At 38.1% G+C, this 27,072-nt stretch overlaps 3 protein-coding genes across 3 annotated transcripts; 1 reads left to right on the top strand and 2 right to left on the bottom strand.

The window, feature by feature from the left end:
• Window positions 1-92: 92 nt before the first annotated feature.
• Window positions 93-6,353, bottom strand: itgb1bp1 (integrin beta 1 binding protein 1). Its single transcript, XM_081347716.1, has 7 exons — window positions 5,864-6,353; window positions 4,191-4,320; window positions 3,736-3,814; window positions 3,533-3,663; window positions 2,680-2,772; window positions 2,313-2,462; window positions 93-1,049 (listed from the first exon to the last, which is right to left on the bottom strand). Exons 2-7 carry the CDS (start codon window positions 4,260-4,262, stop codon window positions 978-980), a joined length of 597 nt encoding a protein of 198 aa, XP_081203842.1. The 5' UTR covers window positions 4,263-4,320; window positions 5,864-6,353; the 3' UTR covers window positions 93-977.
• Window positions 5,575-10,332, top strand: iah1 (isoamyl acetate hydrolyzing esterase 1 (putative)). Its single transcript, XM_081347715.1, has 6 exons — window positions 5,575-6,560; window positions 6,630-6,682; window positions 6,775-6,917; window positions 7,003-7,164; window positions 7,760-7,881; window positions 7,966-10,332. The coding sequence occupies exons 1-6, from the start codon at window positions 6,498-6,500 to the stop codon at window positions 8,137-8,139; spliced, it is 717 nt and encodes a 238-aa protein (XP_081203841.1). The 5' UTR covers window positions 5,575-6,497; the 3' UTR covers window positions 8,140-10,332.
• adam17a (ADAM metallopeptidase domain 17a) lies at window positions 8,715-26,869 on the bottom strand. Its single transcript, XM_081347714.1, has 19 exons — window positions 26,403-26,869; window positions 25,859-25,991; window positions 25,203-25,336; window positions 25,030-25,118; window positions 24,735-24,906; window positions 23,425-23,555; window positions 23,176-23,262; window positions 21,497-21,610; window positions 19,636-19,777; window positions 19,467-19,558; window positions 19,228-19,380; window positions 18,952-19,151; window positions 17,437-17,540; window positions 17,151-17,285; window positions 16,062-16,189; window positions 15,889-15,967; window positions 15,689-15,777; window positions 14,718-14,774; window positions 8,715-10,838 (listed from the first exon to the last, which is right to left on the bottom strand). Exons 1-19 carry the CDS (start codon window positions 26,515-26,517, stop codon window positions 10,470-10,472), a joined length of 2,523 nt encoding a protein of 840 aa, XP_081203840.1. The 5' UTR covers window positions 26,518-26,869; the 3' UTR covers window positions 8,715-10,469.
• Window positions 26,870-27,072: the final 203 nt, after the last annotated feature.

The raw sequence follows: 27,072 nt of genomic DNA, 5'->3' as shown, positions 1-27,072 counted from the left end.
TCGGGCAGTGACGGGATGTAATTATCCTGCGTTCAGCTCAATGTATACGGACGGCACCTGGCCGGCTGTGATTGTAAATAAATGTAGACTTTGCTTTGTGCATATTTAATTGTAAACAGAGAGCTAAACTGATAATGACTGGCGTTTTGTTAGATAAGACTGTTACAGTACACTTTTAACTAAGATGAAAACAACCTCTATTCATCCGTTTACCATAAACGTCATTGTTGCTAATATATAAATATATGCATATATGTACAAATAAATGGGAAAACTGGAATAAATCAAAAAAACATGAATCTTGTTCATGTGTTGCATTATTCAGGTAGATTAAGTGAAACTGCCAGATAAAAGGACAATAACCTCCTGATGGGTTAATAAAGAGGTCCATAACTCAATAGGTTAAAGAGCACTGCCATCTATTGGGGATAAGGAAAAAAACACGAGAAGAAACTCCACATTACATTCGCATTGATTTATTGTACCGTATTAACTGATCCGATCCCACTTGGACCAGGACGCTGGAGGACGACAGAAGACGGGCATGTTCAGAAGTGCAGGATACAAGGCGTTTGGGTTTTACAGCATCTTTGTGTTCCACTGACATTAATGTACCACGCTTAACACAAATCCCACTAGAGCCCAAGAAATCACAGATTCACTGGCCCATAGTGGGAAATATGCTCTGAGGTTGTTGTATATTTACATTAAATACAATTAAATTAGGTTACAAAAATAGACGCAGCCCGAACTTGGACTTTTGGGTTGGGGTTGTTAGGAGGAGAGGATGCTGGGTAGGACTAATGAATATGGTGTAAACGTGGTTGAGAAGACCGAACAGCTGTACTAACATTAATCAAAGTGAGACAAATTCCAGCATATCTGTTTAAAAAGGGCACCTTCCACAAACAGACTGACTTCCTCCTCCTGCTGAAGGAACCAGTGAGGGTGGAAGAACAGAGCGTTCCCAGCACTCCTCAGGACTTCTCTGAGGCCAGAGCACAGTCGAAAGAGGTGGACAGGACTTTACAGATGGCCTGGGCTTGTTCCTGCAGAGCACAAAAATGATGTGTTAAAGCTACAGAATAGAGCAGAGTTTTCAATGTACACTGCCACACTGAACACTTTGCAGACTCTGATCTGGATGTGCAAGTTCATGAGTTTTGGAGGAGGTATGGCTTTGGAGACGCTCTGAAGGGTGCTTTTTTTTTTTTTTTTTAGCAAGCTTGCTATTGCTAGACTCCCCAAAACTGTCTACCCAAGCTTTGAGCAGCATAACTGTTTTCCACATTGATAAGAAATGTTTCTTGAGCACCAAATCAGCATATTAAATGACTTCTGAAGGATCATGTGACACTGAAGACTGGAGTAATGATGCTGAAAATTCAGCTTTGCATTACAGGAATTAATTTGAAATTTTAGAGTAGCTTTTTGTTCTAAATGATGGTTCCTTCAATTTAAAATAAAATAAAATTACATTTTCAAGCCGTTTTAGAGCAAATACTAGCCTGGGAAAACCCAGACAACTTCCGGCAAATTTAGATTTGCTCTGCAAGTAGTCTGGCAAAGAGCTCATTCAAGCCCATTTCTAATCCGTCGAAATCGCGGCACCAATCAGAAACGTTGGGGCGGGCTTTACACAATGACGATCGCTCTGATTGGTTTTAGGTCTATCCAATTGCGCCCAGAGGCATTTGAGCAACGTCCGTTCAACTTTTAAAGGCATTATTATATTCAAATTGCAAACACATGAGGACAGTCTCCATGAAAGACCCACTGGCAGATGAACATGCTACTACATTTATCTCCGATACGGTAGGAAACTAAATTAGATTTAATAGAGGATTTAACTGTGACAAGATGATTGACAGGGCAGTTTACGTGACAGGATGCACGCGACAGATCCGTCCGATAAAGATGACGAAGTAGTATGTCCCAAAGCTTGCCTACTTTTTTGCTACACATTCAAAAATAAATACCTTTTCTTCACAAAAAGAGTACATCATTTTATGGCGTAGTGTAACTTAGGCGAATTGGGACGCAGCATATGGCTTTACACGATGACGATCGCTCTGATTGGTTTTAGGTCTATCCAATTGCGCCCAGAGGCATTTGAGCGACGTCCGTTGGTGACACCCCTTTGGAAATGAGTTATTAATGAAGCTTGGCCAGACCATAACTCAGTTACTACTGAGAATGGTCTGGTTTTAACCAGGCTAAGCAAATACATAAATAATGAAATACTAAATATTTCTGCTACATTATCAGACCTTTATATGCTCTCAGAAACACTTCCTGTTTTCAGGTCTTACCGCATTACTGCACTGATACACCCAGATGCTGCAGTCATGTTGCTTGGCATCAGTGGTCTTCAGTGCGAGCAGGTTCTTTCCAGCACCCAGACCATCATCATAGCAAAGCATACGCACAATCAGGTAGAGCGGGTGACGGTGAAGCACATCCTGAGAAAAGAGAGAATCAATAACAAATCAGATACCCAGCCATGCCATTACACTGAAATCCTGTATTTCATAGTGGTGTAGATAGATGTTCGAGTTCAAGACATGCAGTCCCACATTATTTTGTGAACATGAATTTCAAGCTTCTCTCAACATGCTCTTTTACTTTTGTGTAAAAAGAAAAAGAGCCAAATCTCTCATATTAACAGAGTCAACTCACACACTGGTCTAATGAGGCCACTTTAACTCCATACTTGGACACTCCCAGAATCATTTCCTCATCTCCAGGCACAAACGGCAGTTTTCCGTCTTGCTTTAAAGTAAATACATGAGATTAGGTTTTTAAACAGCTTCAGACAAAATTTTTTTTTAAATACAGTTCGCTAGATCAGAGGTCTGAGAATACATCTGAGAAACACTGTTGAAAGTGGATCAGACCGAGCGTCACAACAAAATTGGCCAATCATTATGGGGGAGGAGAGAGGGAGATTTGAGTGTAAAAATAGAGATTGCAAAAGAGAAAAGGTCAGGAATATCACTGCAAAAGGCTTTTGATCAGGCGAGTGCTTTAAGACCTGCGGTAATATTGGAAAAGCTTTCCAGCACAGGAGAGACCTAAGGCCTGAAAATTTACACCAAGGATGCATTTTTTCAAATCCATACGTAGAATGGAGTAACATTGGTTTTGCTATGTTTCACAGAACCAAGATATGCTTTTGTAATGTAAACTACAGTAACAGGACAGTTTTGAGTGTCGTTGTTTGTCTGAAGCTGGTGTGCTGCTGGTGACTGTCAACATTGTACATAGTCTTGTGTACTGTACTCATTTTTTGCTCTTCCTTGTCGTTCGTTTGTCATCTTTGCTTTCATTTTCGTGAAGTATTATTTTGCCTGGTTTCAGCTGGAATAAACAGACCTCCACTCTTGCATTGAGTGTTTGTGCATTTTGGGGGTGGAGCAATGAAGGGAGGGCTGTGTTTGTTTGGATTGATTTCAAATATCAACAGTGTTCCTCAGAAATCGCTCACTGCACCTTTAAGGGGGTTACACCTTCCCCTTCTGTAGATCCTTACCTGAGCTGCGTCGATGAAGTTGATCAGGTCTAGAGGCTCCTGAAGGGTTTTGCTCATCTTAAACTGCAGCTTCTCGATGGCTCCCACATACTTGACTCTGAACTCAGCACACGTGTCAGACACAGCGTTACCTGAAGAGTCAACAAGGTCAGGAACTCTTACGGAGTCAAAAATATACAAGCATGCGTTTCTAAAAGACTAACCTGAGCTCTTGGTGGAGTCTGTATCAAGACTGGCGACTGTGCTTGACCTAGACAGGCCTCCCAAACTGGAATCTACTGACTGAAAAAAGGGAAATTACAGTTTATATTGAACTTTGTGGAATACAGAACTCAGCAGACAGAATTACTGAATCCCAATTCACTCTTCTGTAAATTATTAGGTCCCAAATCATAGCATATTGTACTTTTTTATTAAGGATTTTTGTATTATGAATCCATGCATGCCTTATGAGCTAATACTGGCCAAGACCTCTTTCACTGCACTCTCTGTTATGAAGCTGCCATTTTATTATATTGTAGTACAGGCATACTGGCTCAATTCATAGTTAAAAAAGTATGTCATTTAGCATAACTAATGCAGTATGTGCTTTCTATACCTAGCAGAAATGTGCAAATGGAGATTCAGTCAACTACTTGATTACTTCTGGTGAACTGACCTTGCTTTTAGTGCTGACCTCACTGCTCTGGGAGCTGCTGCTGCTGTGGCGCTTCTTGACCTTTCGAAACATCCTTCACCATGACGCCAGTGCTGCAGTCCTCCAGCTTACCAGCAGATGGCAGCAGAGTCTGAGGAGATTTATCAGCTTTAGCACCATTTAAAGGTAGACTATGCAGTTTTATTTTTGCAAAATTTCAAATAATGGGTCAAAACACCATCAATCCTTGTTCCAAAACGTGAGAGGAGAGTCTGCTGGCAAAAGAGATCAAGACAGAGCTCGTGGTAAAACGAGAATCAACATTGGCCTGGCTTTTCGGAGATGGCGAGAACTGAGGGATTTGAAACGTTGTAAAAGCAACGCGGAGATGCTGTTTTTATTACTCAACAGGCGAGTAAGGTATTTTATTAAACAAGATAAATTGCCATATGTAGCTCTCTAACAGAGTTCAAGCATTGTAAAGCATTATCTATTGTGGAGGGTAATTTCATTATGGTTGTTGTAGTGCTGTGCTGCTATTTTCAATGAAGTGTCTATTAACGGGTATAACTACAGTAACGTCTTCCGCTAGTTAGCCTGAGACTCTTTCAATCTAAACTGGTTATCTCTCTTAAACCTAGTAGTAAATAATTTATGAGTAGTGGGATAATCTCTCTCTCTTTCTCTATGAGGAAGAATCACAGAATCAAGAATCATCTGCACAAGAACAACCAAAACAATGTCCTTCCACAAAATGCATGTAGTGTTGTTACATAAAACAAAAGTTACATAGTGCACCTTTAAATTAATCAAAATCACACCCGTAGTTGTTCTCTGTAAAGCTGGTACAAATGACTCTAACACTGAAGATAACGTGCAATATATAGCCAATATAATATTTTAGAGACTATAATTAGAATTAAACAGAGAATTAAAGATCTAACACTGAAGATAACGTGCAATATATAGCCAATATAATATTTTAGAGACTATAATTAGAATTAAACAGAGAATTAAAGATTTAAATTAGAATTAAAGACTTTTAAGGCCTTGAAATCATTTTTTTTGATAAAAATAATTTTCATAATTTTATAACATGATACTGTAATTATCCAATTATTAATATGTTGGAAAGTTTGATTCATTCCAATGAATCAGTTCAAAAATGTCCATTTAAATTAATCGTTTTATGATATTCACACACACTCAAGACTGACTTCGAACCAAATAACTATGAGTCAAGAGTGTAAGCGAAATGAACAATTAGGTTCCTTACGTAATATTTCTGTTCAGATACACTTATTACGCTACATATCAATACTGCCTTTATACGAGTTTAAGAAACATCATGGACAAACATGTTCTCGGGGTTCGAGATGAGCCCACGCCCCTATAAAACAATGGTGCCAAACTTTGGGTAACTTTCTAGTAATCTACAGAGAGGCGCTCGGCTCGCGCACTAGCTCGTGGTGTGTGATTACTAATAGACACGAGCTCTCCGCGAGCACAATGTTAACGAAAACCCTTTGGAAAATAACGGAAACCCGTTGCTAGGATAAACATTCAGCGGCACCCCTGACCCACGTCTAACTTGATTAATGCAAACGCAAAGAGCTGTTATTTGGTCGTTTATTGGCATTTCTATAAATAACTATGGATAATATGAACTTGGTAAACAAGCACACTGGGCATACCTCTATTTTGAGATCAATATGCAGCAGTGTAGGGCTGTAATAATTATTAATATGGTTCATCAAAGCGGCGGTCGGTAGCTCTCTCTCTCTCTCTCTCTCTCTCTCTGCTTTGGCGAGACGTGCGTTGACACTTCACTTCCTGTATGGCTCCACCCTGTACCTCTTAAAGGGGACGCACGCTAGTAGGTGGCTAAGTTTGGAATGAATATCAACTTACTTCTACTTACTAAAAATACTGCACATACTATTTTTTTTTAAGTGGCAAGTGGCTAATGAATTAAGAATGGACAGAACATCAGCTTACTAACTATAAGCTGTATTAATTAATTAATTCATAAATTCGTAAGTGGCTACGTTTAGAATGGACGGAATAACACAATAGTAACTGTAAGCTATATTATGTATTTACTTATTAAACAGTAAGCAGTTGTTCTGAAGATAGCTATCGGCTCGCGTATCTTTGAAAGCAGTCACGCGCTTCTACTGTGACAGTGAATCGTTCAGTGAATCGTGGAAGAAAATGATTCAAAGATTTGAACTCCGAATCATTTACGAACGAAGCACCGCTAATGCCTTGCTGCTTCTTCCTCGCAGTCTGATGTGAATTGTAAAGTCGTCAGGTGTTGCTGTTACAATGTCGACTTTGAAGAAAGTTGTATGGCCCCAAATCATTCTCTTCGGCGACTCAATAACACAGGTAACATTTTGAGTCACTGTGCCATTTGAGTTTCTATACTTACTGTAACATACATTGTTTTTGTTTCAGTTTGCCTTTCAAGCGAACGGATGGGGATGTGAAATCTCTCATAAACTCGAGAGGTAACTTACAGAGTTCATGACAGCACACGGATATGCATCATTGTATTCACACCGCCGCAGCGGATGATTTGATCATTTCTTTGATTCATTAGAAAATGCGACGTGGTAAACAGGGGCTTGTCGGGATACAACACAAGGTGGGCTAAGATTGTGCTTCCTCGCATTGTGCCCATTTCTGATGCTCCTATTGCGGCTGTGACTGTTTTCTTTGGCGCCAATGATTGTGCTTTGGAAGGTAAGACTATGTCACGTGTGTTGTGCGTCACTGCTAAACAACAGCGGCGGTGATTTAGGAGACTCACAATAGTTTTTGTTTACAGACAAGAACCCCGCGCAGCACGTGCATCTCCAGGAGTTCTCCGAGAATTTGAAAGACATTGTCAGATATCTGGTGTCTATAGGAGTGTCCAGTGACAAGATCATCTTCATCACACCACCACCACTTCAAGAATCCGCCTGGGAGAAAGAGTGCTTGCTAAAAGGTGACACGCCTCCTGACTTTAGGTCGTGTTCAATACTTGTGTACTGCATGCTGGACACTAGTGCTTTGCAGTAAGGGATACAGTGTACTTAACAAATGTAGACAGTGAAGTATAATTATTCTACAAAAACTTCAGCAAAAATCATTAATAAAGAGCGTGCACCAGGTGTTTTAGCTGTAAATGGAATCATATATTCTATTGTAATTGTACAACATCTGTCAAATTTTGTACATGCAACTTTACTAGTTTTATTGTAAATGGTGAAAAGGGTAATTTCATTAATTTCAACAAGTTTACCATGCATCCCCCTTATTTTCATACCGACATTTTTAGCATCTGTTTCTTGAATTATGCAACTGGACACCAGTTAATATGTTTTACTCAAATCTTGTCCAGTATTAAAAATGCAAAATATCCAGATCACTTAATTGAACATGCAAAACATATGAAACGTGTATTGCTGCATATTGCGTGCCGTTTCTCATCCCATTTAAAAAAACAAAACATTTGGCCATATAGACTGTGTAGCTAGCAGTAATCTAGTATTTAATTACAAAGTGTCTCTCACACACACATTGAATATGATTTTCATCAGGTTCAGCTTTGAATCGGTTGAACTCTGTGGCTGGTCAGTATGCGCAGGCTTGTGTTCAGGCTGCAGGACAGTCTGGTGTGGATGTTCTGGATCTCTGGACACTCATGCAAAAAGATGGACAGGTAACGCACATGCTGGCACATACTGTTGTGAATGAACATTGAAATGAAAATAACGAATATAAACAAATGCGTTTCCCCCCTCAGGATTTCTCAGTGTATCTTTCGGATGGACTGCATCTTTCTGATAAAGGAAACCAGTTTGTGGCAGAGCATTTATGGACACTTCTTGAGAGGCGAGTGGCTGACTTGCCCTTCATTCTGCCTTACTGGGGGGATGTGGACCCAAAATGCCCTGAGAGCAGCCTACTGTGTGATTAAAACTCAGGTCACATGATGCACAGCGGATTAAACGCCATTCAGTTCCTGTGGTTTAAATTAGAACATTTTGGATACACTAATCATAAATGGTGGAAGGAGCAGCCGCCAGCCCTATTTGCAAACAAGGAGTATTTTGAGTTACTCAAGCAAGTTAAATGACAAATGTCACAGATTATGTTTCATGTTCTGCCAAAAAATATTCAGATTTCTGAAGTATTAAAGGTTTGGTGAGGCCAACTGATTTACTGGCGTTTAAACATACACACACACACACACACACAAAGCTTCTAGTAGGGACAATGACAACTTTCATTTTATACCTCCTAGCAAAATTCCAATGTATTTTTTTTCAGCCTAGGTCCATAAAGTAATTAGAAACACTTCAGTGTAGAGGCAGTTTATTCATGTGGGTTCATATCCCTAGAATATGTTGAATAAATGTAACAATCAAGCACATTTAAGGATAGTAGATTGACATTTCTAGTGAGAGGTTTTAATTATTTCTGATTTTATATACAGGAATATAAGAAACAATACAAAATATATATTTAGTCTATTGACTTATGGCACATGAAAACGTTGTTAAAACTCAACTTTAATAGTCATAGTCTGATAATTCACAGTGGGGGCATAATAGTCTATACTAATACTTCTAAAGTATCGATTGATTTTGGTCACGCCTATTAATACATCCATCCGTTTTAGTGGCAAAAAGATGAAATCTATGAAATATGCACATCCCTGGCTCTGTAATCAGTGGTTCACATATTCATACTGGTATATTAAAATTACACGAGATGCTGTAGACTAGAGTGTAGAGATCACATATTAAACTGAACAAGCCTTAAAATATATGAAGACATTTTTAACATCATGTGCACTTTCTATCATTAAGCCAAGAAAACTCATTATAAATAGCATCTCCTCTTACAGTTCCCATAATCATACAACAAGTAATTTATATACATATGGCATAGAACATGCATATCTCGAAATTTGTCAGCAAGTCGACCAGTGCAACATTAAAAGTGATGACACGTATAGAGGCCTGCTGCTCGTGTTTGTAATGAGGTATAAATGAATGACAATACAAGAATTTGCACTACTGGAACTGTGTTACAAGGCACATATTGACTGTATTAAAGGAATATTTCAAGTTAAATACAAGTTAAGGGGATAGTTCACCCAAAAATAAAAATTCTGTCATCATTTACTCAGCCTCATGTCGTTTCAAACCCATAAGACGTACAATCATCTTCAAAACACAAATGTATTTTTAATGAAAGTCCCTCCAGTGAAAGTCCATTCTCCCAAAACTTTCACACTTCTCACACTCTTTATATAATGAACAGATTTATTTTATGATTTTGTTCACATATATACATTGATCAACAGATACATAGAGCTCAGCAAATCTGGTAAATGGAAGCTCAGCCGTACTTAAAAATTACGACATGAGGGCGATTAAATAATGACAGAATTTGTTTTGGGTGTACTGTCCCTTTAAGACAGCATCTGATTTGTCAGTTACCACAATAAAATAATTTTGATTTGTACTTCAGATTATAAAAACAACTAAAAGTACCTAAACAGTTACAGCGGAAGTATATGAGGCAAATTATTAAAGGAATGGTTCACCCTAAAAAGAAAATTCTGTCATTATTTACTCCCCTTCATGTTGTTCCAATCCTTTATATAACTTTCTTCTGTGGAACACAAAAGAAGATATTCTGAAGAATGTTTTACACTGTTTTTGTCCATGCAATGAAAGTTAATGGGGTCCAAAAAATATTAGACTCTCAATGTTTGACTCTCAATGTTTGGACAAAAAATAAAGTGTCCCGTCCCCCCCACCCCCACAATTTTCTAAATGTTTCCTTTTGTGGTTCCACAGAAGAGAGAAAGCTATTCATGTTTGTAACGACATGAGGGTGAGCAAAAGGCTGAATTTTCATTTTCACTTTCACTTTAACCCCTTAAACTTTCATTGTCAACATGTATTTTTGCTTGCTTTTAAAAACTGATAGGCTAGTCGCATTTCGCAGCTGTCCAAAGCCGTATTGAATTTATTCCTTTAATTTTTATATTCACCAAACATCAGTCATTTCTCTTGGCAGGTACTGACTTGCTTTTAAGTGACACTATATCTGTATCAACGACAATTGTGCATTAAAAGAATGGTACAAAATTTCTAAAAAACCAACTGAGATGTGTCAGCAGTCTACACGTCACATACACTTTTAAGTGCACCAACAAAATGAAGCCTGATTGCACTGTTTATTACGGCTCTTGTCTCATTCGAGTGATCTTTGACTTGAATACGAGCGTCCTCAGCACTCGGTCTCCTTACTGTCAATGCGCGCCTGTCTCTTCAGCCGTCTCTTGTCCCCGCGGGATGGCATTGCCTGTCCGGTGAGGTCCTCGAAGGACCTGGCAGCTGTGCCGCTTGGAGGGAAGCCTTCCTCCTCGTCCAGGTGAGAGGAGTCTCCGCTGGGGTCCTCCTCGATTGTGGCCATTCGCAGCGGATCCACTCTGGGTGCGGCGGAGAGGCTGACAGGGCCTGGGGCGGCGAGCGTCTCCTGTGCCGATGACGCGCCGGGGCCCATTGAGGGCTGAGGTCGTGCTGCCACTGAAGGTGGATGAGAGACCTTGACAATGCGGAAGGGCGCCGGTTCCAGACTGCTCAGCATCTCTGCGCTCTAAGGATAGAAGTTTGTGACAGAATCAGTGAGGAAGACTTCCGAAAAGCTTATCATGGTATTCACTACATCACTAGGGATGGGCACGGGTACTTGGAAGTGACAGCAATGATCGATTACGAAAGCACTATAACTGCGTATCATAAGTTTCTTTCTTCCAGTCAAAAACATCTAGACCAGTGGTTTGCAACTTTTTTGACTCAAAGGCCCCGCATTGTCCAACACAGTAGTAGACACACCTGCAGTCAATCATTTTATCCATTAAAACTCTTCTTTGATAATCAAAATTACATTTAAATGTTTTACCATGAATATGCAAATTAGTCTCCGCCTCCACTCAATCACACCAGCTTGGACTACCTGATCCACTCGGTCAACTGTGGGAAACGCTACAATGGCAAGTGGACATATTGGTTTAATTCAGCTATTTATGAGAGGACGAACGAATTATACAGGGTCATCTACAAGTCGATGTATCAGAATGGTAAAGTGTTTTATGTGTCGCTCTCTACAATGTCGGAGACAACTGTAATTAATATGATTAGCCTTTGGCTTGACTACCTTATTAAACAGTTAATAATGTGTTGCTAATGTTACACAAACCATTTCCCCATTCGCCATCATCGAGTCAGACAGCTGCCTTCTAAAAATCAGCATCCTTAGAAACACTTTGAACATCATAGAAAGTCGGTGAAGAAAAGCCTTGTTCCGCACATCGACAGGATTGTTTTTTGTGATGGTAGGAAACCGCGTTTTTGAGACGGTCTTTGGTGGTACACTGCAGTTGAAGATGCAGTAGAAAATACTCGAAATGGTGTTGAATGATGAATTTGCACATGGTTTGTCTTAAAGGGGGGGTGAATTACTGTTTCATGAATACTGAGTTTTTTACACTGTTAAAGAGTTGGATTCCCATGCTAAACATGGTCAAAGTTTCAAAAGTTAAGTTGTACGTTTGAAGGAGTATTTTTGTTCCAAAAATTGTCCTTTCGGTTTGTCACAAGTTTCGGAATTTTTTTTTCGAGTATGGCTCTGTCTGACGTAAGAGAGGGCGGAATTTCCTTATATGGGTCCTAAGGGCACTTCTCCGGTAAGATCGCGGGCGCGCGCGCACTCGTAAAACAGAGCAAGAGAGTGAAAGCAGTTCGCCATCAAAGCGCCCTGCCCGGCTTTTGGGAAGTCAATGTCACCAAAGAAGTGTGTTTTTAGTTGCCAGGGCAAGACAACCCTGCACAGATTCCCAAAGAACCCGGCGTTAAGGCACCCGTGGATGGAGTTTGTTTTCCTGAGCATAAACGTTGTGTAAGACTGTTGTTCCCTGCATTTCGACGATGATTGTTTTATAAACAAAGCCCAGATCGTCCAATGCTTAAGGATCGAGCAGGATCGAGCAGTCACAATGATAAAGGTTCGCGGTCGTGCGTTGGAACGGTGAGTAAAACTGTTGAACAAATGTCTCTGTGTGTTGTTAGCTCGGCGCGTTAGCACAGCTTTAGCTTCGCCCACACGGCCCGCCCCCAGCCGCTCGTTTTTTTCCGGAAAGACTCGGTACAGCCAATCTTTCAATTAAAAATATAATAAAACAAAAGACTTTTTGGAGATATGAAGGATGCAATATTACTCTATAGGTACTCAAGATTAACAGGAGATTGAGTGAAAATGAGCATTTCTCCCCTCCTTTAAAGAATATTAAAAACTAGCCTGGTAATACCAAACTCTGCTACTTCGCTTTGCTTCGTAGACAGAGTCTGGAATGGCATAATAGAGAAGTGTTTTCTCTCTCGCGGGGGTCGCTTGTCTGAAGTTTAAAATCATTGGTTACCCGTAAGCCAATCACATAACTTTTGGTTATGGCGTGTGTTATGCGCATGCTCAGCCGCATCTAACTTCCACTGTAAACACATGTATGATGCGAAAACAAAAACCATTGAGCGAAATACCGGAGTGCACAATGGCTGTGAACGACTTTTGCAGATTATGTGAAGTAAATCTACGCATCCACGGTACAATCAGCGTCTACGTCACGGCTCTCAGCCCGCCCTCTGTTCGTTGATTGGCCGGCTGTTTTCAGGCCGGAGGAAAACGGAAAGCTATGACACTGTCTCAGACTGAGTACAGAAGCGAAATGAAATTGAGCGGAAGTACGAAGACTGACGTAGTCAGGCTAATTAAAAACACCACATAGACATACAGTATAAACAACATTAAAAACTTGATTTCTTTAAAGATCCCACTATATTGGCTACGATATTAGTTTTTAAAACTTTTTTTTTTATTAACATAAATAATCATTAAACCAAGGTCTTGACTTGTGGTCATAAAAAACTTAGGATATCCTTTGAAAAAAAGAAAAAAAAAAGAAAGAAAAGGGTAGGGGTTTTTAACCCGGCATCCTGGCCAAATTTGCCCCTTGACCTCTGTCCATCATCATGGCCTAATCATCCCAATATACTGACTGGCTTCATCGCTCTGTCTCCTCTCCACCAGTAAGCTGGTGTGTGGTGTACAGTGGTGGTGGTTGAGGAGATTCCCCCTTCATATGTAAAGTGCTTTGAGTGCCCAGAAAAGCGCTATATAATGTAACAAATTATTATTATTATAATTAAACTGGGTGTATTGATATGTTAAATTAATTAAACAATATATTTTGTGATTCAAAAAGATAAAAAATAACAATAACAATAAATGATTTTAGTTTACATCTTGATTTTTTTTATCAATTTAATTATGTTTTAATTATTGTTTTTAATATAACTGAATAATTGAGTTGCCCTGGCCCCCTGGTTAAGAACCACTGATCTAGACGCCACAATGAAAAAAAACAAAGGTTTTCGAGAACAAAATGGCATGAAACTAAGTGTTCTGAAGTATTTTTTAACGTGACATCATCTTAAAACAGTGACTGAATTAACACCAAGACACAATGGAAAAACATTCGTATGGTGCTTGTGTACGTAAACCAACTACTGATTAACCAAAACTTGAATTTAAATTTGAACTTTTTAAAAATTTTAGCCATTTTTTTCCATTGTTTAAAAATAAAATAATGTATAATCTATTATTTTTTATTTATATTTTGTTTTTATAATAGCATTTTTACTGAAAATTCACCACAAAAGTGAGCAGAAAATGAAATAAAAATGAAATGTTCTTCAGTTTTTTGTAACATCTAGGATCTAATTTTGGCTAAAATTATTCTTAAAAATCTATTACAATTAGCAAAAATAATTAAAAAATTAAACGGAAGCACAGTTAAAGTATTTTGATTTACTGTATCTGTCCACTAAACGAGTAGACAAACCGATGCCCATCCCTATGCATAACATGAACAGCATGCTACACTTGAGTTAGATGCAGCAAAATATGCGATCCATTCACATCTCCTGAACCAAATCAAATGAAGAGAAGAGTTTCAAAGCCGTGCATTTAAAACGCTCAAGTACTGAACTGCATCCAAAAAACACGTTTGAACCAGAAACCGCCAGCACATCCTCACTGACACTGAGTGCACGAGACATACAGGACAAGCTGAACTGAACTCAGTCGGCCCATCTGACACGTCACAACCAGCGCACTTCGACTCGTCACACCCGGGAGAGGGGGGAAGGGGATGACGCACACTCACCTGAGTTATGAGCTCTACTACACACCTCCACCACCATCTGCTGCGGTTCCACAAGGGTCAGAGCAAACAAGCCACAAGTCATACACTACTAGCCCTGATTAAAGACGCCATGCTAACTGAATGTTAATATGTTACTTTGGGGTCCTGAATGACTTTAATGCATATTAGTGTGCAAGTCTGTTAGTATTCTGATCTCCGCTGCATGAGTAAGGAGTCCATCTTGGGAGTTGTAGTTTTATGACAGAAGGACTTACACAAGGGAACGCCATGGTTTTGGAGTTTTCCTCGTATTGTTGATCCAGTTTCTTGTCCTATTAGCAAGCAAAGAGAGATGATCACTGTAATGTCTTGTTTAGCCAAAAATGACAATTCTTTCATCATTTAATCACCATAATGCCTTTACTTCTGTATAACATGGTGACAGCATGTGACAGCAATACAAATGAGGCTGTGGCAAAATACCATACAATTTCAGACTGTTCCTCACAGTGTTCTTATTGAACTATTGCAAATCATTTTTGTTGATTGAAAAAAGTGGAAATAAAATAAAATATAAATATTAGATGAAAAACTGCTTGCAAAATGGCCTTTCAATAAAACATGGCTGCCTATACAGTAGAAAGGCGAAGAATTTATATATATAAAAAAAAAAATCTGTGCTACCTGACTAGAGAAAAAAGGCCGTTTGTCTATCTTCCCTTTTGCCAAATATTTGGAAAACATCAACACCCATAATACACTGTACATGTTGCCAACCAAGGCCACTCCACCTTGCTTTAGTAGGTAATACTTTTTAGTAAACTTGTAGTCATAATTGTGTCGACTTGTATTGTTCCCGGGTGCATGAATTCAAAAGTAAACGTTTAACGGGAGTGAGTTACTTTCGGTTTCCAGTGAAGAATCCAGAAGGCAGTGGCTATGAATACTGAAAACGCTAATTAAAAATGTTAATAATAAATACTAAAAGTATCGTTTGGCTTTAGGATACTTGGAATATAGTGTACAAGCCACATGGGCCACTTTTATGATAGAGTTTTTTTTGTCCTTTTTGGAGCCAAATTCACATTCACTTATTGCATGGATTGTATATTCTACCACATAAGTTCACAGAAGAAAGTGACAGAGGATTAGAACTACACGACAGTGAGTAAATGATAACAGAATTTCAGAAAATTCACACAAAATCAATTCAGAAAAACATTGAAATTTGTGAAATAAGTCTCACCACACAGTGCACCAGTATGCTCAGGGGAATCCAGAACATGAGAGAGAAGACCACCACTGATCCCACTATGTTGTCAGCCAAGAACTTCCCTGCACATTGACAGAAAAGAGAAAAGAGTCACCATTGGCATTTACTAAATATACAGAAAAAGTCAATTTCACGGCACGATTTCTAGCTAAATTCACTCTGCTATCTCTTACCAAATGTGTTGATGTCCAGTTTGTCTATGAAGTCCCATAAACGTTCAATGACATCTTGGACCTGCTTCATGCATTTGCCCTGAAATGAACAGCACAACAGCATTTATAGAAAACACTATTTATCAGTCTGATAAATGATCATTGTCAAAAGATAAGACAAGCAATGCACTCACGGCCCCGTCACAGAAGCCAACGGTACAGGGTTTGCCCTTGCGCAGGTAAAGAAATGACCCTCCACTAAAAAAGGGAGTGCACTGCCCGTCGCTGCTTCTACAGCACACTTTACACGACTCCTCGGTCTCTGAAAAACATCACAGCAAATGGACAGACTCAGCACTTTTGCATTCATAATGGAGGCTAAAACAGTGAACTCGATTATTAGAATACGCAAGTTTCAGTGGACATGGACCATTCCACAATTAACAGGCCAATATCGGTCAATGTGATAATGACAAATGCCAATATATGTGCAGGTTCTGTTTATATTTATTTGGAGTAAATGTTGTGTAAAATAGCCTAAATATTCCTGTAATTTCAGCCTTTTTATACATCTTACATGCTGTCATATAGGGAAGACTGGGGATAAAAGTCACATGGTCTGTATTTACACTATCAAATGTTTTTCTGTTCTTTTGAACTTCCTATTCATAAAAGAAACCTGACAAAATGCATCATGGTTTTTATAAAAATGTTTCCAACTTTGATAATAATAATAAGAAAATATTTCTAAAGCATCAAATCAGCATATTATAATAATTTCTTAAGGATCATGTGACACTGAATTCAGCTTTGCCATCACAGGAATAAATTACATTTTAAAATATATTAAAATAGAAAACACTTATTTTAAATTGTAATAATATTTCACAATATTAATGTGTATTTGATCAAATAAATCAAAATCTTTTTTCAAAACCATGAAAAAATATTACTGAGATTAATACAATTTCTTAGTAATTTATACAAAAATTATTAATTACTAAAAAAACTAAATATGACACGCATCTTTTTTCCTGGGCAATAATGGAGTAAATGTTCAAAAGCTTTATTGTAGCCAAGATATTAAGGTCTGTGTCTATATAGAAATTGAAAAATATCAACTGAAGTAAAACAAATTGTGACAACTAGCCTCAGTCTGCCATACATAGAAACAACGTTATATTGTCCATCGCTGCTCACTAGGTATCAACACTGGTCATTCAAATAGATATCTCTGTTGGGCACTAGTGAGAAAGCAGAGGAGGGTTTGTTGAGACATTCACCATTGCAGGCGCAGGATTCAAGGCTATGCAGGGCCTCACAGAAAGGCTTGCACTCGCCCTTCCGACATCGACCCTTGTCCACACACTCTGTATCATCAACCAGGTTACCAGGCGTGGGGCACTCACTGCTGTTGCCTGGGATACACAAGGATTAAAAAGTTAACCAACCAAATATAAGGAGGTGTGGTCAGTAGTGGTCTGGATAAACTACACTGACAGTGTGGAGTTGTATGTTATTAGTTATTATATTATTCCGTGTCAGTAAAGTTAGTGTGAGCAGGCTGACCTGTGCACCTCGACATGTTCTTGCAGGTGGCAGTGATGGTCTCCTGACAGATCTTATCTGCACTTTCAAACCTGCAGTTCTTGCAGCAGGGGCTGTTCCTGTCACTGAGGGTCACAGAAAACAACGTCAGGCACAAATACTCACAGCAACAAATATATATATGTGTGTGTGTGTGTGTGTGAGTATTATTCCTACAGAAATCATTATAATATGCTGATTTGGTGCTCAAATTTTTTTTTACTATTATCAGTGCTAAAAACAGTTGTGCAGCTTAATATTTTTGTGAAAACAAGATTTCAGGATCCTGTGATTAATAGAAAGTTCAAAAGAACAGCGTTTATTTGACATTATAAATGTCTTTTCTGTCACGTTTGATCAATTTAATGAATCCTTGCTAAATAAAAGTATTCATTTCTAAAAAAACAACTTTTGAATGGGAGTGTATTCACACATATATATACATTTTGCTATAAATATATACCAATGTCTATAAATCTTTAGTTTTATAGTGTTTTTATTTGATAATGTCATTTATTGCGCAAAAAACAACCGATATAAAAGACATAAAAGGAGAACTCCGGTCAATTTTAACATTGAGCTCATTTTTTTGTAAATTTGGAGTGCTGTCAATACAGAGAACAACGACAAAAATCGGTGTTGCCTACACCGTGTTATCCTCTTTTTAAAATTTGCACCCTGTTGACTTCAATGGGGCAAGTTTTAAACCTGCTTTTAGCCTCTTAACATCCTTGATGTGTCATTACAAGTGCACAGTTACCTATGATTACCACAGTTACCTTTAGTTACCTATGATCACGCGCGTGAACTCGACAATCGACTACTTTGGACTTTGACCGAAAACAGGATGTAAACACAGGTATTTGCGCTGGCTTAAATAACATAATTTTTATTCATATCTTTCACATCTACCGCAGTCAGATTCACTCGTGTTCACTCTGAAGGAATCACTCACATTGGCTGTGCACTTGTAATGACACATCAAGTATATTAAGAGGCTAAAAGCAGGTTTAAAACTTGCCCCATTGAAGTCAAGAGGGTGCAAATTTTAAAAAGAGGATAACACGGTGTAGGCAACACCGATTTTTGTCGTTGTTCTCTGTATTGACAGCACTCCAAATTTACAAAAAAATTAGCTCAATGTTAAAATTGACCGGAGTTCTCCTTTAAGTACAGTTTTTTCATCTACCTTTTTATTATTAAATGAATTTAATATTAATTATTTTTTGTATTTTTTATTTAAATTATTAATATTCTATTTCATTTATGTATTCATATCGTGATACATCTCAGAGCTTGTTGGTCTGGTTCATGGCTTAGATTGAGGCATTTTTTTAAATCCCTATGAAGGAAATAATTGGGGAAAATACTTCAGGAACGAAGACCAAATAGTGAAATAGTGGGCGCCGGTCACTATTGTGATTAGATCTGGGCAAAGTTGATGCTAATAATCTCAAAATGGCTGATATATTGGTCTATCACGTTTAACTTCTTTACCTGCATTGTGCCGTCTTCCTGAACTTGCACTTAGCTGTGCAGCAGAGGTCGTCGTTGAGATGAAGCAGTCCAGGGTCGCAGTCTTCGTCCTCCTCCACACGGGAGTTCCCACACAGCTTACTGCTCCTCTCCTTAAAGCACTGCTGGGCCTTAATCTTTAACGCCCTACTGACTGAATACCTGCTACAGTTGGAGAAGCGCTGAGGGAAACAATAGGTGAGTGAGAAAAAGAAACTACATGTCAAAAGAAGTAATTTAGCACAGGATGGATAATACCTTGTTGTTGAAGTGATCTCCGCTGACCGCAATAGGGTACATGACATATTTGCCGCCCTGGTCGTCGCTGGGCGCACAATCAGCTATATTGTCCGGATCATGTTCAGCTCCAAAGTTGTGTCCGAGCTCATGAGTGGTTACAAGATCTGCTTCCTGGATAGAGGATACATCACTGTGCTTCCTGCTAAAAACATCTAGTGTACAAAATCCAAGTGGTATTTAAAGCAGTGTATGCAAACCTTAGTCAGAATTGTTTTCCCATAATTCATGGTGCTTGTCAAGCCAGTGTTCAGGTAACTGGGTTTCTTGACAGAGTATGATGGAAAGTAGGCTGTAAGACAAAATGAATGTGCAAAGTCAAGCACTGTTGAGTGGAATTCCATTGATCGCAGTTGTAGAGATCCTTACGTTTAGGGCAGAGCCCTCCCAATCCCTGTTTGGAGGGGGCCACGTATGCCAGACCCAGAGTGCCATCATCAAAGTCCTGATAGGTGAAGAGATGGGCAAGGCAAACTGCAGAGGCGTTGTCTGCGATGTCATAGCTGAATTGCTGAAGAGAACCCAGAGAAAGATGAGAAAGTGAGAGTCTACAAATCAGTGTTTCGGGGCTCCTCTTAAAGGTCCCGTATTATGCCCCTTTTCACAAGATGTAAAATAAGTCTCTGATGTCCCCAGAGTGTGTATGTGAAGTTTCAGCTCAAAATACCCAACAGATCATTTTTTACAGCATGTTTAAATTGTCATTTTTTGGGGCTCAGAAAAACGTGCTGTTTTAGTGTGTGCCCTTTAAATGCAAATGAGCTGCTGCTGGACGACACAGGGGGCGGAGCTTCATGAGCTCGCGCACACTCTCTCAGGACAATTTCATCTCACGGAATGATGATAATATCAGAAACTCTCAGTAACGGTGTTCATTTCGAGTCGAACAATAATGCCTACAGAGAGTCAGAGTGCTGTATAGAGATGAAACAGGTATAGTTTAGTAGTTTAATTACGGTCATTATAACGTATTTGTCATCTGCTTGTATGTATCCATTATTTATTAATAGCCTACAAGTCTGCTGTCCGAATGATGATCAAACATATACTGATGAGTTTAATAAAGTTTGTTGTACATTACACAAAAGATGAAGCGTCAGTTTTACTTCAGAAAATCACCGTAAGAGCTGAGTAAACACAGTAAGTTATTAGAAGTGCGCAAGTACATAAACGAATTTCGGTAGAGTTGAGGGAGCATTCCTGTGGGCGGATGTTAGTCAAAAAACGGTTCTACTGACGTCATTAAAGAAGGAAGTAGAGGGATGTAGTCCAAACGGACCGTTCGATGTAGTCAACTTCTGTTAAATAAAATATCTCGCTTGGCATTGAACTTTGAGCTTTATAATTTTACAGATATTATTTATACTCTAACAACAACATTACACACTAACTAAAGTTTGAAACATGGGATCACGAAGAACGGGACCTTTAAATAAATAAAAGTAAAAAAAGATGAGGGAGCCTCTGGCGCTCAGCTTTAGAAGTCAAAATGTCTCTTCAAAATAAAAATAAAAAATACAGAATTACTTGATAAAGATGGTCATTCAGAAGTTTCTTTACATTTTGATATAAATTTGGTGCATAAATATTCAATATAGTGATTCTGATATAATTGTGCCATTTCTCTTTTTTTGAAAAAAAAAAAAAAAAAAAAAAAAATCTATTTTGGGATCCAAAATTTTTTTTTTTATAATATTGCCCTTTGACTATATATTTTTTAGAAAACCATTAAATTAATTAATTTAATAAATAATAATAATAAATTTAAATAACATTTTGAATATCTTTAAATACACATTGTCACATGAACATCCTGTCGGTAAATAGACTGATTTGAGGTTCACAAACAGTAGCGGATCTCGGTTCATTTCGAATCAAACAATAGAAAAGTTACTCACAGTTCAGTAAGAGTGTCTATTGTGAATGAATTCACAGAAAGAGTTAGTATGATTCAAATCAAACCATAAGAGTCACTGTTTAGTGAATCAGACCTCACGCTGACAGCATGTATTTGTGCAGGGATCAATGACACACACCCTAACCAGATGATATCTGACGAATCCTAACTGTCTTTTGAAATGTCTTTTTGTTGCATTTGCGATCCTTTTTTCACAGTCTGCAGCCGATAACATCGGACCCGAACTTCACTGACCCCAAAACTGGATTGTTGTTGTGGATTGATCATTAAAATTTGACCTGTGTATATTTCCAAGGATTCCATGGCACTTACTTCCAGAAGCTTCTTCACATCCCACACACCGCCAGTTCTATCAGGTGGGCTTCCATCCATATTGTAATGAATCTCTCCTGGAGCAATTTTTGTGGGCACCTTATTTATGATTATCTGTTGGCATATTTACATCTTAGATGGCAAGATAACACTAACTCATCAAACATTGCACATTGAGATAACGTAATAACAAGCTTATAAAAAGGCAAAGCATTGAGCGCATGAACTCCACTGTAATGCATGGAATGGATTTCGTCACAATGGGAGAAAATAGATACCAAAAGCCACTTCTGAGAAAGGCCAAGAACGAGCCATGTGACAAAATTTGGAAATTTTTGTGGTCTGATGAAACCTATTAGAATTGAGTCAGCTGCTATGATCACTTTGACTTCACCAGTTCTACCAATGAGAAAATCAGGGATGCATTGGGACAATCCCATAAACCTGTATGACTTTCTTTCTTCTGCGGGACACAAAAGGAGCCGTTTTGAATAATGTTCCGGTTGTTCTTTTCCATGCAGCCTGGAGCTTTCAAGCTTTAGAAAGGATGTAAAGCACCATAAAGGTATCATAAAAGTGCTTTATACGACTAGCGTGTTGTATTACAAATCGCCTGAAGCCTTTATTTGAGAAACAGACTAAAATTAAAGGAACACTCCACCGTTTTTTGAAATAAGGCTTATTCACTTTCTTTCCTACATTTAGATAGGTGGGCAAATGCATTTTTGTCTCAGTGCATGCATTGTTTTAGTTTGACAGGGTCGGCGCTAGCTTAGCTTAGCATAATGAATGGAATCCTTTGTTGCCAGCTAGCATGTCCTGAGTAAAAGTGATATAAAAAATAAAAAAAACCCACCTAATTACTTCTTGTGGCCTGCGTATTCACAACAAGTACAAATAGTGATGCAGATTAACACTAGGCGATTTCCTAGGCAGATATTGACTTATATATTAAGGACTATATTAGGGGGAAGCACAGGCGAAGCACTGCTACTTGGGCGTGATATCTCTGCGCCCAAGTAGCAGTGCTTCGCCTGTGCTTCCCCCTAATATAGTCCCAAGTCAATATCTGCATAGGAAATCGCCTAGTGTTAATCTGCATCGCTATTTGTACTTGTTGTGAATACGCAGGCCACAAGAAGTAATTAGGTGGGTTTTTTAATTTTTTTATATCACTTTTACTCAGGACATGCTAGCTGGCAACAAAGGATTCCATTCATTATGCTAAGCTAAGCTAGCGCCGACCCTGTCAAACTAAAACAATGCATGCACTGAGACAAAAATGCATTTGCCCACCTATCTAAATGTAGGAAAGAAGGTGAATAAACCCTATTTAAAAAAACGGTGGAGTGTTCCTTTAAGTTGTTATTTACTGATAAATTTGTGAAACGATAAATTGTGCTCAAGAAATGGATCAGTTTGATTTGTGAATGAATCATCCAGAACATATTAATGAACCACTTGTGTGATTCATTCAAGATTTTCATAGAATAACAACTTGAATACTTGTTATATAATGCACAGGTCATATATGGAACATATTTTTAAAGTGCCTTTGCACCGTTTTTCATGCTTTTCAAATTTCAACTGTTCAATTATCCCTTTAACAAATATGAAGAGAAACTAAAAGTCAAATGTAGAAGAGAAAAGATGAAAACTGCGAAAGTTATTAAGGTCACCTGTTGAATCTGCACACCGTATCCTATAAATTCATCATTCCAGGATGTGTTCCTATAGATATCATCCACTCTGTCTATCAGCTCAATCTGAAAAACACAAAATGCTCAAATTCGACGTACTTTCATCAATAAATCTGAGAACATGGTGTTAATATGAATTGTATCCCCAGTGTATCAAACTGCTCTGTTGTACAGAAAAAGAACAATGACATGCCTCCTTTCCAGTTCTATTTTGTGTGCTTTGCTCACCAAGTAGTTGAGGGTGGTGCTCTCCTCTCCACGGCCCATGTGCTTAAAGAAGCGATGATCTGCCACCAACAGCAGCGGGCAGGTGTTCTTCTTGTGGTCGTGTGTGGATCTTCTCTCTCTGTTGTGAGGCTCTGCATTCAAAACATATAAACCATCTAAACATGGTGCACTATGAGTTTTGTTATTTCTAATTAGTTATGTAAATCCCAGAGCATCAATATCCATTAATGGATCTAACCAATTTAATGCTACACAATGGGGACTTCCATGAATATTATAATGGAGGACGAAAAATAAAGAAGTTGTTCAACAGAATTATTATGCTTTGTCTCCAGAATATTTTCAATTCTCATGGCAGGAGGTCAATGCTGGGTGACTACATGCTTGAATGGGCGGCCTTTGTCAGACTAATGTATAACTCCTACACACTCATGCAGTAACAATCCCGCTGAGGCAACCATCAGCATGTGAATAAACTGAATATCTATCGTCCATTTAGGCATCTCTCATAACGAAATGTGTCTGTCTCAAAATGGCCAAAAACAAAACAAATTGACCTTTAAGACAACATGAAACATTTGATATTTACACTGTTGTTCAGAAGTTAGCAATTTTTTCGGTTTTTAGTTTTTTAAAGTCTCTTGCGCTCACCAAGGCTGCATTCATTTGATTAAAAATTCAGTAACATTGTGAAATATTATTACAATTTAAAATAGAGTTTCTATTTTTTTAATAGTAATTTATTCCTGTGATGTCTAAGCTGACTTGGTGCTCATGAAACATTTTTTATTATTACCAATGTTGAAAACAGATGTGCTAATTCATATTTTTGTGGAAACTGATAAAAAAATTCAGGATTCTTTGATAAAAAAAAAAAAAAAAGCATTTATTTGAAGTAAAAGTCACTTTTGATAAAATTAATGCATCCTTACTGAGAAAAATTATTAATTTATAAAAATAAAACGTTTTTAATGGTAGTGTAATTCTGTCAAATAACATATTTTCTGAAATTTTCAAAAAAACTGATAATGATAGATAATGTGAGCGGGGCTTGATTTTATTCATGAGGATTTGTTTGCACTTCTCAAAATGCGGTCCATGAAACTTTTCTCAAAGTATTTCCAGCCTACTACATCTAGTGTTTTACTGTATTTAATTACTGTGTGTTTGTGTGTGTCTGTGTTTGTATCTTGTTGATGTCATGTCTACTTTATCTCCCTGTGCAGCGACCTTGAGCTTGGGAAAGGCACTTCATAAATAAAAGATATTATTATTATCATCAATATTATTATACATATGTAAATACACACCCTCCTCCTGTTCCGTTTGTCCTGCTGCCTCTTCTGGCAGGAGATCCTGGGCATCAGCGTTCACATATCCACACACTTTGGGTGAGGACAGTCGACTAATATTCTTAATGTCCTCTGAGCGGTACACCAGCAATCGGCCATCAGGAGGCGACTCTGTAAACCGCCACAAGGGCTAACGAAGAAGACAAGAGATACTGAAACATACTGTAAAAAAAAAAAAAAAAAGTACTTTGTAAAACTAATTTTAAATGCTTTAAAGTATGAAGAATTTGAGGAGCATGTGTAAACAAATCACCTCTACATTATATTCAGCCTCTTCAGTAAGAATGTGGGCTGAAAACTCGTCCCCGTCTATGTGTGCTTGCACACGTGAGTGCTGCTCTCCTGTTGGGATAGCAAACAATCATGGATGAAAAACAAGAAAATTCAGTTCTCAGCCGAGGCTAATAACCTCATCGCATGTCTTACCCACTACGTGTCCTTTAAAGTAATTCTGTAACTGAATATCATATTGGTCCTCTTTCCCATTCTCATCTACGAAAACAGCTTTGAAGTTGTCCGTGAAAAGTTGTGTGTTTGTTGTCAAGTACAGATCGAAGTGCCTTTGAAAAAAGATGTAATAAACATGTTTTTAGTGCAGTGAAAATTTAAAATAAGAATCAGCCTCAAAATCGTGAATTGAGGTCAGAGGTGGCCAGAGAAAATAACACAAACACTCTCACACGTAATAATAATAATAATATAGATAAGATAACAGGATAATAAATAATAATAATAATAATAATAATATATATATATATATATGAATAAAAATTTATTATAAAATGTTTTTAAAATAAATACAATAAAACAATAAATACACAAACACAAGCAATTTAAAAGAAATAGATATAGAATAGAATACAAATAAATAATACAAATACATACATATATATATATATAATGTATTTGTATTATTTATTTGTATTCTATTCTATATCTATTTTTTTATTGTTAAAATAGAAATCTGGGGTGTTTAGAGAATAACTAAATAAATAAACAAACAAACAAACAAACAAACAGATTATCACATGATCTTCCATGTAATAGCAAGAGAGAGGCATGTGTGGATCTGATAGCTTTACCTCTGGAGAGCTGTGAAGCTGACCAGCCGCTCCACATGTGACTGGGCATCAACATCTCTCTTCCTGAGCGAGTGGAGCTGGAGTCCTGATGCAGGCAGCACATCAAAGTCTGACAGTAAGAAGCTGAGCGCATCTGGATGAAGTAATGCACATACAGTATATCACCATTCCTGCAGAACACCACTATTTACCAACACACACCTTTTAAATCACATGACCATATTCCTTGGTCAGTACTACAGACTGTAAGTTCATTTATATGATCATACAGTGACCCAAACATAGACTCTAACGTTACTGCAGGAGAAGCATATCAAAATGCCTTTCCATTCAGTCTGCAAATACAGCACCTTCCCTGTTTGAGGAAATGAACTAACATAAGCAGTCATGACTGAGTCAAAACAGGAAAAGGAAGGAAGACTGAACTCACACATCAAAATAACCCATATTTATATATCCCCATTTAAGAAACCAGTATATTTAGCAGTTTGAACTCGTATTTCCTTGTTGAGCCGATTTAAATAGCTTTCTCAGAGTAACTTACCAAACTCTTGTACCTCTTCCTGATTTCTCAATTCTTCTTCAAAAGAAGCTGGTTTCACAGCAGAATGGGCAAGAAGTGGAGCTAACAGCACTAAATAAAATATTAAAGACTCCATACTGGCGATGCAGCATCCCTTCTGTCAAAGCACCATGTTTGGATGGCAACGTAAGTTCTCTGCTGTCAACATCTAAGTTACTGCCCGTTATTTACCAATATTCACGAGCACCTTCTGTTCGGCTTATTAGACGCGACTATGAAAGAAGGCATCAAATAGTATAATATTTGACAGGATACGATCCGGGTGAATGCCGAATGTCCATAAAAATGAGATAATACACGTCGAATAGCCACAGCTTTCGGCAGGTCTCAGTCCTTCCTGCACATTTGCGCTGCTTTCTGCTGCGATACCAATCTGAGGAAGAATTCCACCGACTCTACTTCCGGGCAACGATTGAATTCTCAGGAAGAGGGAACTTTTATTTTGAATTTCTTTTTAAATTCGATTTACTACCGGTATCGTGCTTTTTTTTTTATGGACATGATTTATTACATTTAAATAATTAAATAAATAATAAAGCAAGGCACACCAATAAAACTGTAAAACGTAAAAAAACAAAACAAAGAGGGGTCTTCTCATTCGTCGTTTAACCCAGAATCAACATTACGTTAA

This window comes from Scardinius erythrophthalmus (assembly GCF_964197995.2).
Source record: "Scardinius erythrophthalmus genome assembly, chromosome: 19".
NCBI classification, from domain to species: Eukaryota; Metazoa; Chordata; class Actinopteri; order Cypriniformes; family Leuciscidae; genus Scardinius; species Scardinius erythrophthalmus.
The sequence above is the reverse complement of the archived record's forward strand: the minus strand, read 5'-3'. Positions and strand labels throughout refer to the sequence as shown.